This window comes from Zootoca vivipara, chromosome 7 (genome assembly GCF_963506605.1).
Source record: "Zootoca vivipara chromosome 7, rZooViv1.1, whole genome shotgun sequence".
NCBI classification, from domain to species: domain Eukaryota; kingdom Metazoa; phylum Chordata; class Lepidosauria; order Squamata; family Lacertidae; genus Zootoca; species Zootoca vivipara.
Genome location: NC_083282.1, coordinates 66,240,090 through 66,257,923, shown reverse-complemented (window position 1 = coordinate 66,257,923; position 17,834 = coordinate 66,240,090). Strand labels below are relative to the sequence as shown.

Below are 17,834 nucleotides of genomic sequence, written 5' to 3'. Positions count from 1 at the left end.
CTGGGTTGTCACTGTTTGAAATACGGCAACCCTATCATACAGCAGATGTCGGGGGGGGGGAGAGGGCACTTTCAAGTGGGAGGGGTACAAAATGAAAGCACAACTAGGGAATGTGGGGGTGGAGCAGCTGAGTGGGATTGTATCTGCAGGGGAGGTTGGAGGGATTAAGCACCTATTCCCACCTGCTGTTTCTCCTTTACAATGCCCCCCACATTTGTTGCATCATGGTAAACATGGGTTTGGGAAACTTGCATTTGCCGGTGAAACATTGCGCTATCCCCTTGGCGGCAGCTCCAAAAAGGTGATGCGTCTTTTTATTTGTTTTCCTGCAGCACCACTTTCTCCCCCCCTTCCGCTTTACGCTTCTTCCATTTCTAAGGCATTTTTCTAGTACGGTAAAACAAAGCTTGCTTATTTCTGGTCTTCACTGCCTCCCTCCTTCCAGTGCCATCTGCAAGTATGACCAGACTGATCCGCTCCCGGACCCAGTCGTCTTCCAGCGTTGGCTCTGGAGAGAGCAGCCAAACACGGTCTCAAGCCAGCAACCCAGGGGAGGCAGCGGTTGGAATTCCTGCAGCAGCTGATGCTCCTCAGACTATGGAAGTATCCTGCTAAGCAAGCAACCATCTTCTGTATCCAGACAATCCCTCTTCTCCCCTTCTGAACCCACCCAGAATCCAGTGTTCACCCAAACATGTGGCATTAATAAGTCCCCCTCCCAACCTTGTGCCTGCCCATCTTACTTGCCACCATCTCAGCTATTTGTCTCTTTGGCATTATGTTTCGAATCTTTTCTCTCTTCCCCCCCCCCACATTGGCTACAGAAACATAGGCTGCGTACAGACGTTCCTGAAGACAGGAGTGGGCTTGTGGGCCTTTGGGGTGGGGAGGGTTGGTTGTGCAGGGTGAACACCACTTCCGCCCTGCCTTTGCTGACACACAATCCAAAGCAGTCTCTCTCTCCTTTCTCACCACACAGCTGCCATGTTTCAGGTGAGCTGTCTGCTTTGCGTTTATTCCGCACCACCACCGCTCCTGGCCTTCATACATACATAACCTGCTTCTTGTGATGTTTAGCATTTTGACAAAAAGGTTTTTTTCTGTGCGGGTATTTGCTTGGTCTTGGTTTTGTTTTTGTTTTTGTTTACTGTTTGGAACATGCTCCGAGAAAGTGGGGAGGTCTCATGACTCAGCCATGGCTGTCAGCTAATCGGCGCTGCACAGAGCAATGCTTTGGGTGGGTGGGGAACATTTATGAGTGACTCAAGGGCTGACCAATTAATGCTGTGCTAATCTAGCTTCTATTCAAACTGGAAAAGCAGAATCCTCCTGAGCTCAGACTAGGTAAGGAGATTGTGTGTGTGGCACAAGTGTGGCAAGTGAGCTTCCCCAGTGCGCTCGTCACTGAAAAGATGTCCATCTGTACGCATCCATTGCGCTAACATTCCATTGGTGCTAACGGAGAGAGTTACTGTACATGAAGGCGCCATTCCTCCCCCCCCCCAGATTCCTGTGTTGTCAAACCATGTGGAAGTGGTGGGTCTCCTGTTTTGTTTTGAATCCGAATAATTTCTGTGGCTTGTGCACTTAGAACTGCTTTCTAGTCGTGCTTCTGCTGAAGGTTATTAGGGCTCCTGGCTGCAGTCTTTACAATGTCTTTGGGGCAGGGGTGAAGATTCAGTGTTTTAAAACTCCAGGGGTGGGTGGGTCTTGAATCCTGCACTGTTTGAACTCTTGAGTGCATCCCAGCATATGCTCATATTTTCACACTGTAGGGAAGTGTAAGTCTTTCATAGCTGAGGTGGGTGAAAGGCAAGCAAAAGGATCTCGTACCAGGGCTGCTGGGACACCAATTAAAGAAAGAGCAAGGTTTCTAATGAGCTTAGCTCTTCCTGATGAAAGTGTCCTATTCAGCAGTGTACATGGGATTTTATACATTCTTCGGTAGCCAGAGTGCTGGGTTATAGAGGCTTTAGAAATGGAGCTGGATTATATTTAGAATGACTGACTTCTGCCACCCTGGGGGTGGGCGGTGGGAGGACCAGTGCTTTCCCAAGCTGGAGAAGAAGAAAGCAGTTGGCTTAAGATGTTCATACAAATATCTTACCCTGACTGTTTCATGGCAGTGACTTGCGCAGTCAATTACACCTATTAGACGGTCACTCTCCAAAAATGAAATGAAGGTTCCGAAACATATTTAATGATTGAGTAATGTGAACTATATATTAAATCAGAAACCATAGATTTCTAAATCATTGGTGGAGGATTGTTTTTTCAGCCTAGGTCCAAGTAGTCACACAATGTTCTATGGTAAAAATGTCAATTTTGATGTAGCAGCAATTTTGATGTTCAACAATTGGAAAGTATTTATTCTATATTTGCTAAACTTGCTGGACACTGATGCATTACAATTCCAATGCCAGTTCTATTAAAGTGTATGTAGTCCAATCCCACCCCCATTTTCCTGGTTTAAAACTGGCATTCTACAAACTTCCCTATTCACTGCTATAGCCTCCTCATGGGAAATCCCCAAGCCTTTTAATTATGAAACATGCTGTTTGCAATATGTGGGAATAACTTAGCAAACTGGTCAGCGGAGACTTCAGATTATGGTTTTGGACATCTGGAGGGACAGGGAAGCCAATTTTATAGCCTTTCCCCAAGCAGTTATGTTGCTACAAAAAACTGGGTGCGAGTGGGACTATATTGGGTCTATGATTTGTTCTGCTTGCATCATGCAGGCGTCTTGAGCTTGTATTGAGCTAAGGGAATGCATCTGTGTACTGTATAATGTAACAGCGTGCTCTGTTTAGGGCCTGTTTTTTATATATTTTTCATAGGCTGATATTAAACTCTATTGTATGACAAATTCAGCAGTCTTGATAGAAGTGGGTAGGTTTGCCCTGGGAGCTAGATAGTTCCCAGATTATATAGATCTCCTGAATTCGAAAGGTTGCTGCTTTTCTGCTTCCCATTGGGTCACAGAAGACCAGAAGTATGTGATTTCTGATCTGATAAGAGAGTGAAATAATTGCTGATGTGCTGCTGACTTATTCATAATATTGTGGCAGAATATATTTGGCTCATGGGGCCAAGATCCTTGGGAAAACCAGGTTCGGCTCTGTTTCAAGTAGGGAACCGGAAGATTCTGCTTGGGAGGGAAAATTCATACCAATTAAATAAAGCTATAATCGAGTCTCATTGTTAATGTGGCTCTGTGTGTTTATTCCATGTTTGGACTAGTCTCCATTAATTTCCAGAGCTCAGAACTATCAGATTTTGTCATCAAATGAATTGATCATCAAATGAAACAATGAGTTTCTCCAATGTTCAAAAACACAAAACCCAATGGACAGCGTAGCTAGTGTCCTGTCAATGTTTCTATGCAGTGCAGATATTTTTGAGATGTTTTTGAGTGCCATGGTAGAGAGACTGAGGTATAGAAAATATCTAAAAAATCAAAGAGACACTAGTTGTGTAGTCACAGCATGTAAATTTCATCCAGAATTTTGAGATTGGGGTGGTGGAGGGAAGAGTATGAACAAATGAAGGGTAACACGGTGCTGAAACTCCCATTACCCTATGGCAGGGATGTCCAACCGGTCGACCACGATTGACAGGTCGATCCCCAGATGATAGTGCAGGAGGCAGCTATTTAAGAGTCCTTGCTTGGACTCCGTGAGCTCAAGGCCAGCACTAGTACAGCTGCTCCAGACTTAGCCACCTCACCCTTGGACTCTGAGCTCATGCCCAGGGCTATGACACAATCTTGACCTAGTACAGTCCCCATTCATAAACTTTAGTATTTCAGTTTGGGCAAGTACCAGAAATGTGAAAGAAACAAGGCTCTCTTGGGTCCTTTAAGATGTAGAGAGATCCATGAGGCAGGCAGGAAAGTTCTTAAAAAAAAGAGAAGCACACTGGCTTCTCCCCCCCCCCCCAAAAAAATTGCACATGGACAACAGAAAGCAGCACGCACTAGGAGTTATGCTGCCGCGGGGGGCAAAGACCTTCGGGGGGGGGGGTGTCTTCAGGTGGGTGTGGTTTTCTCAGAGATCCCTGACTCTCCCCCACCTCCAGATCTTTTATATTGTGCAAGAGAATTTCCCCAAAGAGTGGTTTCTGTAACTAAAAAGCAACAAATTGAACAAAAGGTTGAGCAAAAGTAATTATCACATGAGAGTATGGCTCTCTGTGCTTGGGACAGCATTACCACGGAACTTCATGAAACATTCCCTTGCTATTTACAATTAGAGTTGCTTGTCTCTAACACCATTACAGAATTAAGATAAGATAATCTTTATTGTCATTGTCCCCCTGCGGGAACAGCGAAATTACTCGGCAGCTCCATCCACTCAGATAAGGCACTCCACAAAATAAAATAAGTAAAAATAAGATGACTTCAAAGTCCAGACTTTCCATTTAAGGCCAAAATTGCTCTAGAGAAGAAACTGTTCTTGAGACAGCTCGTTCTCGCCTTCATTGTTCTGTATCTCCATCCTGATGGCAGGAGCTCAAAGAAACAGTGACCAGGATGCGATGGATCTCTTGATTTGTCTAGTGCTTTCCTGTGGCACCTGGTGATACAGATTTGGTCTAAGGTGGAGACTGAGCAGCCAATAATGCTCTCCGCTGTTTTAATAATTCTGCACAACCCTATCCTATCCTGGGTAGTACATCTTCCATACCACACACATAAACCATAATTGATAGTACCAGAGGTCTAACGCCTGGAATGACCTCCTAATGTACATGTGGTGTATATACCATATGGAGAAGCATTGTGGAGGTTTCAGGTTTCTTGAACAAAATGATTTTGAGTGGCTATTTCGAATACGTTATGAATATATGTCTGAGACCTTATCAACCCAGATTCCTCAATCTATTTCTCAATGTTCCCTTGTGACCTTTGGGTGCTGCCTTTGCAAATGCAGCCTCACATTATTCTGAGGGTAGCTTTGTGAGGTCTTTGCATACATAATACTTATGACTGATACTGCCAGAAAGCTCCACTTGTCCATGGATGATTTTTTTATATATACAGTATATTAAAAAATCTACATAGGACATCTAAACTTCCTGATGTAGCAATCTGGGGGCTGTGGCTAGTTGAACAGGAACATCAGGGAACAAAGTGCTTCATCAGGATCTCTAAATACTGTACACAGAAATACGAGTCCCCGTGGAAAATGTTCATGATTTGCGCTACTCACGTTACTTTCCATGGGACTGAGGAAACTGCAGAGGAGTTTTCAGAACTATATCTCATGGTAAGAAAACAACTTGAAAATAGTTGGATAAAATGGTTATTATACCATCAAGTATTGCCCTGAAAGAGCAGAAAATAGGTTTATTCCACTGACCACTTGCTCCACTTTTCTTTCACCCTTTGTTTCTGTTTTCGTGAGGCGTTTGGTTGGTTGTGAGGTCTATACTCGCCACCACCTGGAGATGGTGGTGGTGATAGGAGTTTATTTTAGGCTGCGGCGAAAGATACAATCTCATAAATGGCAGGTAGGCAGGAACTTAATAGTACTGAGGCCTCCTGTCACATGAAAGTTTTTATAAGCTAATCGACCAACTGCCTTGCTTAAGGACCAAAGTAGGGCTATTGTTGTCGTTATTTACTGAATTTATATCCAGTCCTCCCCTCCCCAAGGAGTCCAGGGAGGCAAACAGATGTACCATTAAAAAAAAAAAGCATTTTAAAACATATTAAAGCATTCTAAAAGCAATTGAAAACATTAATTCATCCAATGATTTTAAAGCAATATTCTTCAGCCACCACATACCTGAGCAGGTTGATGCTGGCAGAGCCAGGTAGCTAAACCTGGACCTGCTATGCCGTTTTAGGAGTAAACGGGGCATGTTGTGAGGAGTGCAAAGCCCTCGCATTCCCTGCTGCTTTCTCCATCGCAACTTCTCTCAGCATCCCTTTCCCCTCAGCCAGGCTCTGATACCTGGTGTGAGCCTGGCTGCAAAATAGATGCCCGGGAAGAGGGACTGCAGGGCAGGTATGCCACCTTCTCCACATCTGTGCCCTTTGGTTCTCTAAACTGAACCACCACCGCTACATGAGACACTTTCTGGATTTAAAACTTGCAATCCCATACAGTGTGTACCTGCCTGTCTAGATTCTAGAAGAATTATGTCCCTTTGGGGGGACAAGAAAGGCCATTCTGCATAATTGACCACCAGTCCACAGGTAGTATCTAGCCTGCTACAATTACCTGACTCTAATTTGTGGTAAAAGAAAGTCAAACAGTGTTGTAGAAGCGTCTGTTTTCTGTGTGGTTTCCTCCCCCGCCCCTTTTTTTTCTGTCACACCAACCATTTTTCCACTTGCGTCAAAAGGAAATTGAGCAGCTTGTGGGTTCTCGAGATTCAGCTCTTCTCAAGAACATGCAGTCAAACAAGAAGAGCAGCACAAACTCGCCAGCTGTTGGCTTAAGCTGTGCTTCAGGGAAGAAGGGCCAAGAGGATTCTGCTGCTTGGATTTTAATAGCTGTACTTGTGTACAGAACAAGAGGGCAGCCTGCTGCTTGGAAGACGTTGCAGCAAGGAACCGAAACTACTGAAGAGCACTGAATGCAGAAGATCTGTTCAGGTGTGTTTATCTTTGGACACTGTTCATGAAAGGAATAGGTCTGGATTTGTATTGGTGCACCCCTGTGTATTGAGAAATGCGACCCAGTGTTCCGACTCCTATCCAGAAACTATTACAGCCAGGGGAACTGGGGTTGGGCTCCACCCTACCAACTGTCCTCAAGGGTCCTGTTTTACAAGAGAGATTCTTACTTCTTGTCACATCACCATCTTGCTGTGATTTCTGAAGAGCCTGTGGCCGTTTGGTGCTGGGATAGACAGGTGAGTGGTGCTCACAGTCGCATCACTGGGAGCAGGAGGAACTGTTCTGGAGCTAGAGACCATTAGGCTTTGGGGAAATGGAACCAAGGGTTTGGCAAATTTTATGGTGATAGTAGAAGACTGGTGGGGCAAAGAGGCCACTGTAGGTGAAGAAATGCTTTGCTGAAGTGCACTTCATTGTAGGATTCAGATAAGTAGGAGAATAGTGGTGAAAGAGGAGCCTTGAATGTCCCTGGTACCATGGTGGAAACCACAGAGGTATGATGAGGCTTAGTCTACTAACAAGAAACAGCAATACAGGTTAACTTTAAGAAAGCTTTTTTAAATTGTTGGGGCAGATAGCTGTGTTACTGGCCACCAGGGCTGAGATCCAGAACTGATATTTGTTGCCTGGTCATACTGAGTATGGACTTAAACTCTACTCAAATACTCTTTCTTTTATCAACAGGTAATCTGTTTAGCTTCCAAGCTGTGGGTGAGACATAAGTTTCAAAGATAGTGGAGCCACCACTTCCAAACATGATTAGCCAGTATATATTGTAACCAGGTTAGAAATGGATGGTATCTTAACTCTGCCATCCTAGCCATGTGCTCTCAGCAGTACAGTCCAAACTGTTTGCAAAGTACTTACGGCTAAGGCAGCAAATAAGTTCTGTCTTTTCAAATGAGTGTGACATGTCCTCACTTTTGTACTGTGTTTTGTACTGCAGAGATTCCCCATCTGTTCACCTCTACTGTAGGTAGTCTTCACTGAAGAGTGTTAATCACCCGCCTTCTGGGCACCTCAAGGCTGGATTAAAGTGGTTGGGGGTCCCTACAGCAGTTTCCCAAATAGGGCCCCCCTTATCCAAAAAAGGAATGCACGAAGTAAGGAAATACATAGAATTGTAGAACTGTAGATTTGGAAGGGATTCCAAGGGTCACCTAGTTGAGTCTCATGCTCTACTGACTGAGCTTTCAGATAAAAACCAACCAATTTATTGTTGCATAAGCTTTCATGGACTACAAAAACAACACCACAGCACTCTGAGCAAGTGTAGTTTCATATTTTAAACTTGCTTCTCATGGTTTTTGCTCACTTTTGCCCACCAAGATACAAAAGAAGGCAAGAGAGGGCTCAGTGCTAGCATCCTAGACAGCCAGTTGTGTTTCCTTTAACCAGGATGATGTACCGTACCTTTGTACTATAAAGATCCATTTTTTTTCTTGGTACTGCAGTCTTGCAGAATAGTACAGCTCCAAGGTTTCAGTACTCCTTAATCTAGCCTGACTATAATACTTTACAGAGGCATAACTCCTACTTGTTTCCACAGGCCAGGCCAGCTTATGTCCTCATGACCCCTCTGGTTTTGAGTCTATTTCCAAGGTTAACTACTTATTGCTTGGGCTATTAATGTTAACTTTCCTTGCGGACTCAAACCAATAACCAAACCAATGATGAAGCCAGTAATGTCTTGCAGAGTCAGCAAGGGGCTTTGCGGCTTCTTGCCTATTTCCCTAACACACTGCAAGGACACTGCAAGCACTTGGCAGATAACTGAGTTCAGAGCAAATGATGGATAATGGCTGATAGAAGAGGTGTCGAGCACAAGGTCCTTTGGAGCATGTGACTGAGTGGAGCCAAGGACACAGGACTCCAAGCTGGGAACCTAGATCAGCATTTAGTTTTAGCATGTAGAGAAAGCTCTTATGTCATCGGTGAGCAACTGAATGGAAGCTCAACAGGAGGCTGGATGCAACCTTGAAGTAGATGCTGACGGCCCTCTTTGTTTTCTCTCTCGTTAAAAGCTCTCTCTCAATACTGTGCTTTTAGACCACTATTACTTAAATCTACCAGCTGACGACAGACTGTGATGGGAAGTTTGCCCAGCAGGAGGAAGCAGATTGCTACTCAGCCAAGCCCACAGTCCAACGTGCAGAACAGCCAGGCCCTTGTCCTCAGCCGTGGTGTCAGGCCACAAGGTGGGAGTTTGTTCTGTGCTACCGGTCCCTGGACATAGAAAGCTTTGGGTTGCATCCAATGCTAATCCTACTCTGGGTAGATCCTTTGAAATGAATGGCCACTGCTAACTTGGGACCATCTAGAACAGTGGAAGGTACCAGGTGGGGGAAGGATGATCCAAAGTGGTGCCTTCTGGATAGTCTTGGACTACAACTCCTACCACTGCTGACCATTGGTGATGTTTTTGGCTAGGACTGATGGGAATTGGAAGTCCCAATCCTATATTGAAGGTACCATGTTGGCTGCCACTACACTTTTCAGCTTTGCTGGCTAACTAACTGGTGAAGCGGGAATGTCTTAATCAGGCAGGGGAAGGCAGCCAAGAGAGAGCAAAACAAATCTCCCTGGGGGAGGAAGTCCCACAATCAATATGCTCTTTTGCGGTGCCCCAGCCACCAATGGGATGTCAAGAGAAGCCTCCTCTGTTGATTTGAAGGTTTGCACAGCTTCTGTATGGGAAGTCATTTAGATCATTTGTTGCCATTACTTGGCTTATCATCAATGTTCTCTGGGCAGTTAACAAAGAAAGGTTAAAAACCCATAAAAACCCAGTCAACTAGAGCTCTAAAAATTAACATCAGCCACTGTACCAACTGGGGACCCAGGTGGCGCTGTGGTTAAACCACTGAGCCCAGGGCTTGCTGATCAGAAGGTCGGCCGTTCGAATCCCTGTGACGGGGTGAGCTCCCATTGCTTGGTCCCAGCTCCTGCCAACCTAGCAGTTCGAAAGCACGTCAAAGGGCAAGTAGATAAATATATTTGACATATTTGACAGCGGAAAGGTAAACGGCGTTTCCGTGTGCTGCTCTGGTTTGTCAGAAGTGGCTTTGTCATGCTGGCCACATGACCTGGAAGCTGTACGCCGGCTCCCTTGGCCAATAACGCGAGGTGAGCATCACAACCCCAGAGTTGGTCACGACTGGAGCTAATGGTCAGGGGTCCCTTTACCTTTACCTTTACCGTACCAACTAAATAACCTGAGCCTAAGCCATTTAGGGCATGAAAGGTAATAACCATCACTTTGAATTGTGTCTGGAAATGAACTAGAAGTCAGTGCAGCTGTTATCATGAGTGCATCCTGCTCCTAGGACACCTGAAGTTTCCTGGTACTCTTCAAGGGCAGCCCCACATAGATTGCATCGTAGGGAAGCTCAAGGCATGGAAAGATTGTAAGTTGTTTGTTAACTATGTCTTTCTTTATTGACTTGTAGGTGAGAGTACCCCTATAGCAGTTGCTGTGTGTAATTTCCCTTCTGGTAATGCAGAGCCAATACTGTGGATGGGAGAGCAGCTGAATTTGCTATCTGAGTGAGTACTTGCACTGAGATGCTGAATGACAGAATTCCCTCTACCCATCTTGAGACATACACAAAGTTGTGGAACAAGGGTGTCCTTGTGGAACTGGCCCAAACTCTTTGAGACTTTTTGATGTGTGATAAAGGCTAAGCTCTCTGTCATTTGTCCTTAAGGCCCAGTTCCTTTGGCTTCTACTTGAGTCTCCACAAAATATATAAAAGATAATTGAGAGCCAATGTGGTATAACAGTATTGGACTATGACCTGGTAGACTAGTGATTGAATTCCCTGCTCATTGGGTTACCTTAGCCCAGTCAAGTCCCTCAGCCTAGCCGATCTCACAGAGGTGTTGTAAGGAGAAAATGGAAAGGGGCGAACCATGTAGACCACCTTTAGCTCATTTGAGAAAAAGGTGGTATACAAATGTAAGAAACAAGTCAGCCAGTCAAACTTAATTTTTAGAAACCATTTGTCATCACAGAAATACAAATACAGTAGTATATAAAAACATTTTTGTGTAGATGGTCCCCAGCACATGAGACCTCATGTTGTATGATGAAATTTTGTGTGATCCATCTGGGCTGCTAAGGAAACAGAAACATTGGGTACTATCCAAATAAGGAATCCCCTCATCTCAAGGATTTCTGCTTGTGCGATGGGACTTCCCCTCCACTCTTCCCTATATCTGCTCCAAAGGGTTGGGGGAACCCCTAGAACAGTTAGGGGGCATGGGGGGGGGAGAGAAAGAGGGAGAATGTTCCACTGTATAAGCAGAAATCCTTATACTGACTGAACATTCTTGTGGTGCTATGTCATATTTATCCCTGTTATTTAAAAAGGAAAGCTGCTGGAAACAGTATAAGTATTTTTTGTCACGGTAATGGCCTGCCCCCTTCCCTAATTCTCAATTATGAATAGGGAGGATCTTCAAGGAAGAGGTCATTGGAAAGTCTTGATGCTCAATTTTACAATATGCTTTTCTTTTAACAGAGATGGTGAATGGTGGAAAGTGGAGTCAGTAACCACGGGCAAAGGCTGCGATGTTCCCAGCAACCATGTTGCCAAAATCTTTCATGGGTAGGGGTTTCTGCTTCCCTGTTTATGCTGCAGCAATATAAATGGTCTGGTTGGGAGTGATTTGGGCAGCAGTAGGGCAGTTCAGGATGTGTGCCCCCCCCCCAAGAGCTGCCTAAAACCACAAGGAACAGTGCATATCCCTGGAGGAACCAGTCTTAGCTTGCATGGGACAAGTGTTTTGGGCAGTACCAATGGTGTGCGCTTCTCTTCCAGGTGGCTCTATGAAGGCATCAGCCGATCAAAGGCTGAGGAGCTGTTGCTGCTGCCTTCCAACACTGAAGGTTATTTTCTGATCAGAGAGAGCCAAATGAAGAAAGGTATTGAGTGTCTTCAGAAATCTTCTGACTCATTCAATTCTAGGGAACAAAGTGGGCTGAAGTGTGTGGCTCAGGAAGTTCAGAGGTGATGATTTCATACTTTGTGGCCTGATGGGTGTTCTCTCACATGCAGGTTGCTACTCTTTGTCTATCAGACACACAAATCGTGCTTCCTGGGATTGCGTGAAACACTATCGCATTAACTGCATGGAAAACGGCTGGCTTTACATCTCCCCTGGCCTCACCTTCTCGAGCTTGCAGGAGCTGGTGGAGTACTATTCCGGTAATTTTGTTTTGCCCGGCTTCCGGGTTGATAAAAGGGAGAGATTAAATTCTGTTTTGTTCCTGCTTGAGGCAGCCTCCAGTAGTTACAAAGCAGCCCTGGTGTCAGGACCTGGCATACTGGACTGACACCTTGGGCCCTCTGGTGGCTGTATTTTCACAGCAGCCAGCCACTTACTGTACTCCTGCACCTGCTCATGCCCTGCTACTGCAGCAGCAGCCCTTTACTCAGCCTCCAGCTAAGCCTGTGAATGCAAGTGTACGAAGGGGGAGGCTGGCAGTCTCCCACCTTGTTGCTGTAGTGCAGGGGTCGGCAAGGTTTACCATGCCTGGGCTGGTTCACTGCAGTGGAGATCCCTCCATGGGCCAAATCGCGTGCATGCCTGCGATTTTTGGCATCTGTGTCTGCGCACTCAATTTTGGCGCTGCGAAAGCGAGTCCCCATGCTGTGCTGGTTTAGCGTAGTGCGCGGGGACTCACCAAGTGGGTGGCTCTGGGGCCGGTTAAATGAAATGACCCCCCCCCCCGTGGGCCACTTGTGGCCTATGGGCCTTAGGTTGCCGACCCCTGCTTTAGTGCGTAGGAGCCCATAGTGGGTTGGATACATTGGCTCCCTCGAGAGGGGAGGCTGCAGCAGGCGAGGCCAAATGCCAGAGGGCATTGGGAGGCTCTATGGAGAGCAGCCTCTGCCCAAGGGCTCCCCAAAAACTGGCGTCAGGCCTTGACAAATCCTCTTGCGTAAAAAGTTGTGCTAAAGCCCAGAGGGTAAGTAGGTGGACCAGTCCATCTGTTATACCTGTGTAGGCGGTCATTTTGCACTAGAAAGTGAGGGATAGATGGATGTAGAGAATGAGAGGGCCAGTATGGACTCTTGATGAAAGAGGCATCTCTCATATCTACAGGTTTGACCCAAGTGTAACATCTTTACTTTCTGCCATAGAAGAGAATAGCTGGCATGCACTCCTGTCAGAAAAAAACAAATGTGTACTTAAGAGGCATCATCAGGGCTCTATAAGCGGCAGCTATCAATGCAGGAAAAGCCTGTAGTATATGCTGCCATAAGACTATCTTAAAAGAATTACCGTAACAGAATCGAGTCTACGATAACAGACTGACTCTGTTTGTGCACCTTGTACTGGGAATTACATTTCATGCACAAGAAACACTGATCTTCTGGATGTTAACAGGCTACAAACACTCATCATTCTGGACCATTAGCTATGCTTTCTGGAGATGCTAGGAGTTGGAAGTTTAACCACTGGAGCAATACAAATTCCTCATCCATGACTTTAACGGGTTGGATTGTTGCTCTTCACACACGTGATTGCAACATTGCCTGCTATTCCTCTGCTAAACGTCCTGGCTGGGCAGCAGATGGAAAAGAGGCTCATGTTGCTTCTGTAGAATAAGGAGTGGGAAAGCTGAGCTTCCCTGGCCATGAGAAATCACAATTTGATACCAAACTTATTTTGTACTTTTTGCACTGCTCAACTTCATTCAGCACATGGGTTTCAATCCTATTCTTGGTGAAACTAGTTCTGGGTGGTGTGCAAGTGTGCTGCCACTCACACAAATTGCAGCCTGCCTGTTTGCCTTGAGGAACGCAACAGGATACCTTTTCCTTGCTCATGCTAAAGTGGTGGTGGTGGGCCCTCCAATCGCTTCTGTCTGACTCACAAGCTTGCTCTCCATCCTTCCAAGTACTTTGGCTTGGCTAGGATGTATCCTTGAATTGTGACCATGCCTTGAATGCCTGTGTGTGTGTGTGTGTGTAGAAACCTCCACCTTCTTTACACGCAAGTCAGTCTACTGCACAAAATTAGGAGCTGCATCTTTTGCTCTGGCATGCAACCTCCAAGATGCCCCCCAGGGGGATGTGGCCCTTGAGCTGGAAAAGGCTCCTCACCTCTTGTGCTGCCACCAACACACTGGTTTAAAATAGCAAGGCTGAACAAAGTATGTGGTGATCAGTGAAGTTTAGCTTTGTTTACTACTATGCGCTTGGTCTGGAATACCTAGTGACTACGCATGGAAAGCAAAGATTAGGAGACACTTTCCTCCTTGTTCACAGAAGCTGCGGATGGCTTATGTTGCTGCTTGAAGGAGCCGTGTTTCATCCAAGGCTCTACAGTGTGGCAGAAGTCTAATCTTTCCCAACCAATGGTAGTAAAGAAGCCAGCTCTCAACTGGGAGGAGATCAGCAGGTATTTTGTTATTATCCTCTTTTTCTTCTAGCACAGAACTCAGCAGTCTCTTTATCTGGGCTCTGGCTTGCTTGAATTCAAGTTGATGCACTATCAGCCTTCAAAACCACGTTCTGGTCGGGCATCCTTCAGCAATCTTTGCAGATAGTCGCTGCTGTGATGATTCACTGGTTGCAGCAAGCGTAAGACCATTTAATCTGTAGTGGGTAAATACTTCTGCTGCAAGAGAAGCATTTGGTTGCACTTGCTAATAGCAACAAAAGATAAAAGCAAGTTTCTGATAGTGGTATGATTGGGATAAGCAGTGGGGGAGTCTGCCTGCTTTTGTGTGGGAACAATCTACCAGAATGCTATAATGAGAACATCTTTGCAAGAGAAGCATGTTTATCCTTCTGCTTCACAGCATATTTTAATCTTTCAATGTTTTCTCCTGTCTAGCTCAGACTTGTTGGCAGAAAATCCGCTATCAGAAGACTCGCCAATTAGCTTGGGCCTGAGGGAAGCTGTCACTTCCTACCTGTTAATGACTGAAGAGCTGCCCTCAGAGGACACAATCAGTGAAAAGTGAGAAAGATGCAAATACACTCAAGGTTACTGTTGGGAAGCATTTCTGGAATGTGGAACACAGGACTTCAGTACTGACCTCTCTATAGTTTTTATAGTTTAATTTAGCTACTTAATAAATATATTCTGCTGGACTTCCATCATGTGGATCCCATGCAACTACTGACCAAACCCAGACCTGCTCAGCTTCAGCAAAATGGCAGCCTCATCTTGGGCTTGATGGGCTTCATTTATGAGGACTACAGTTTATATATATGTATTTATAATAATATTTTTTAAATAATAAAGCTTGGCTGTATATTTATGACTACTATAAGCTCTGCATTTCAGCAAAGTTCACTTCGCTCAACATCTGTAAAGGATATTTACATGGCAAAAGAAGAAGAACCACAAGCCACTCAAACATCAGCAGATCACCACAACTTTTAAATCACTCACCTTCATTGTTCACAATGGGAAATATATAAATTTGGTGTTGGCTATGTAACTAAATATTGCTGTGAACACTCCCATAACACAAGCACTATGCTACTTTGAGACAGCCAGGTGTCATTTAATGGTCACATAAGCTTTATTCCAAATTATTACAGCAAAATAAGTTTATCTGCTGTACAGATGTTACACTCATATCAATAAGTGCCAATAAATTGGAGACAAATTATTCCCTGAAATTAGTCTTGGCACAAAAGCCTTCGTTTCAACTCAGAATAGTGTAATAATTCTTTCTGAAAAAATTAGCTGGTCAAAATGTTAACTGAAGTAATTGTTACTCCTATGACAAACATTGGCTAACTGAAATTTACATAATCAATTCTGCAGCATATAAACATTACAGATTTATATCCATAATTATCAATTTGTCACTTAACAGGTCTTCAACTCACAAATGTGCTTTAATTTTAAAACTTTGGTGGTGTCAAAACAACTGATATCAAGGTAATAAAAAATCCAACATTCAGAACACCATCAATGAAAAATAGTCCATTCTTGTCCAGCTTGAAGTAACTTTTGTCCCAGGTGTTGTCCAACACACAAAAAAAATCAATTATGGAAATATGATCTGCAGGCAAACTTTTTTAAAAAACATAACGAATACTTACAATACACCAATGTTTCCAAAAGGTACTGTATAATGTAGCTTCAACATAAGCAGCATTTTCACTTTGATCTCACAAATAATACAAATAAGGAAACTAAATAAAAGTACAAAAAGGGATTCTGAAACATACTGTTTTAACATAATGCCCCCATGCTTTGGGGACAGTACCTCATGCATAGATCTTGAGGTTCCATTTACACAAATATAAAATAAACTGATTCCCAAAACCACACATTTACAAGTCTCTACAATGAGAAAGTTTATAATATTGAAAAAGACTACTTTCAATCTATAACCGGAATGGCAATTATTAACAGTAGGGTAGAAAACTACGCCGTGTCCATCACAGACAAATCTGAATTTGTAGTACACCTTATATCTCACCGACCGTCCTGTCCCCTGCCATGAGGGTGTCTCATCAGCACTAGGTCATGAGAGGCACAGCATGGCCAGATTTAGAAATTCAAGAATGTACAGAAGTACAACAACAAAAAAGGGTTTCCCAGTACCTTAAGTCATGCTACAATGACATGATAAATACGGAAAACAATCATTTACTAAGAAAAGAAGTGCAACCAAGTTGTGACCTTCTACTACATCTCTTCAAAATAGTAGACAAGTTTCAGGTCATAATCTGCAAACCTCTTGTAACAGTTTACAATTAAATTAGACATTCATACTTGCTAGGCTTGAAAATGATATCTTCTCTATTGATTAAATACTGTGGTTATGCATAAACCATTAGAAATAAAGTATGACTGTCTGGTGCACTAGTTATTTAAACAAACTATGCAGAAAGTAATTTTACAGCCTTGGTCAACTAATCATTTTTGGCTCTTAGAACTTTGTTCTCCAGTGGCACAATTTTGTCAGTGTATGTATGCAAAGAACATGAATGTTGAATTCAAGAACTTGATACAAGGAGTGAAAAGTCTTATTACCAGCCTGCTCCTAGCCTCTGAAGACAAGACTAAATCCCTTTCCATAATGTTAAGAATGCCTAGCAAAAGCCAAATGAACAAAAGGTAAGGGCAACCCCATCACTTTTCAGAAGTGTGACCCTTGTCCCTAAACAATTCCCTGAAGTCAGTTCTGCATCACATGCAACAAGCATGCTATTCCATTTAACACAGAGTGATCAATTCGTGTGATGCGCCCCAGCCATCACGTAGAAGTCTCCAGTATCATGTGGAACAGCAAAGTGCTATTTGTTGCACTTTGCCCAAGTCTGTGAGGAGTTGTTTTATACAATGTTTGAGTTGGGGGAGTCTAGCTAGTGGTTCTGGCGGCTCCAGCTCTCCAGTATAATCCAACCAGCTCTCCAAAACTGGAAGAAAAAAAGAATAATGTTTAAAAATGTGCACACATCAGTCACTCACTGGTAACTAATTTGTACTAGAGGATTGGAAAATAGCCAACAAAATGTCAATTTTTAAAAAAGGCTCTGGGAAATCACAGGCCAGTTAGCTTAACGTTTGTACCAGGGTATCTGCTAGAAAACATAATTAAGTATATAAAAAGAACAAATCGGAATGGGTTCTACAAAGGGAAGAAAGTTCTGCCTCATCAAATTTTGAAATGCTTTTGACTGCCAATAAGCACATGGATGTGGTGACCCAGTAAGATTAAATGCTTGGACTTGCCAAAAGCTTTTTGCCAGGATGGTTCCCCAAAGGTTTGTAAGTAAAGTCATAGAGTAAAAAGGCAGGCGGTGCTATGGATTAGTAAGTGGCTAAAAAGAAAGCAGAGAACAGGAATAAGCTCCCACCACTTATCCACTATGGAATGATGGTGTTCTTGGAACCAGTGCTATTTAACCTTTTCACCCACAGACCTGGATTAGGGATGAACACTGAAGTAGGCAAATTTCCAGAAACCAAATTATCTAGATTTATTATAGTGAAAATTCAGGTAGACTGTGACGGCTTCAAAAGACTGTCCTCATTCTAGACGAATGAGCAAGAAAATGGCAAATGGGGTTCAAAACTATAAAGTGGTGCACAATTAAGGCAAAAAAAATGTAACTTCCCAAGTACACTCTTGAGATTTCAAGTGGCAATGGCTACACAGGAAAGACATATATTGGGCTGTGGTGGATAGCTCAATGACAATACAAATTCTGAGCAT

The 17,834-nt window shown here is 43.9% G+C and overlaps 3 protein-coding genes across 10 annotated transcripts in view; 2 read left to right on the top strand and 1 right to left on the bottom strand.

Moving 5' to 3' along the window:
• NDRG3 (NDRG family member 3) overlaps positions 1–2,494 on the top strand; it is a 58,811-nt gene extending 56,317 nt beyond the window's left edge. For all 3 annotated transcript variants that reach the window (XM_060277231.1, XM_035123403.2, XM_035123404.2), the window contains one exon: positions 446–2,494. In XM_060277231.1, coding sequence (XP_060133214.1) covers positions 446–615 — 170 coding nt within the window. In that variant the 3' untranslated portion in view covers positions 616–2,494. The remainder of the gene's footprint in view (positions 1–445) is intronic.
• A 137-nt stretch (positions 2,495–2,631) lies between these two features.
• On the top strand, positions 2,632–15,679 carry SLA2 (Src like adaptor 2). Of its 3 annotated transcripts, XM_035123407.2 has the most exons (8): positions 2,632–6,607; positions 8,681–8,829; positions 10,081–10,177; positions 11,155–11,241; positions 11,455–11,558; positions 11,692–11,841; positions 13,912–14,044; positions 14,483–15,679. In XM_035123407.2, the coding sequence occupies exons 2-8, from the start codon at positions 8,721–8,723 to the stop codon at positions 14,610–14,612; spliced, it is 810 nt and encodes a 269-aa protein (XP_034979298.2). In that variant the 5' UTR covers positions 2,632–6,607; positions 8,681–8,720; the 3' UTR covers positions 14,613–15,679. The 3 variants fall into 3 exon arrangements, with proteins under 3 accessions (XP_034979298.2, XP_034979299.2, XP_034979300.2); XM_035123408.2 differs by having other exon boundaries at positions 2,632–8,829; positions 13,915–14,044; XM_035123409.2 differs by having other exon boundaries at positions 2,632–8,829; positions 14,488–15,679.
• PHF20 (PHD finger protein 20) overlaps positions 15,668–17,834 on the bottom strand; it is a 45,457-nt gene continuing 43,290 nt past the window's right edge. For all 4 annotated transcript variants that reach the window (XM_035123402.2, XM_035123396.2, XM_035123401.2 and 1 more), the window contains one exon: positions 15,668–17,034. In XM_035123402.2, coding sequence (XP_034979293.2) covers positions 16,892–17,034 — 143 coding nt within the window. In that variant the 3' untranslated portion in view covers positions 15,668–16,891. The remainder of the gene's footprint in view (positions 17,035–17,834) is intronic.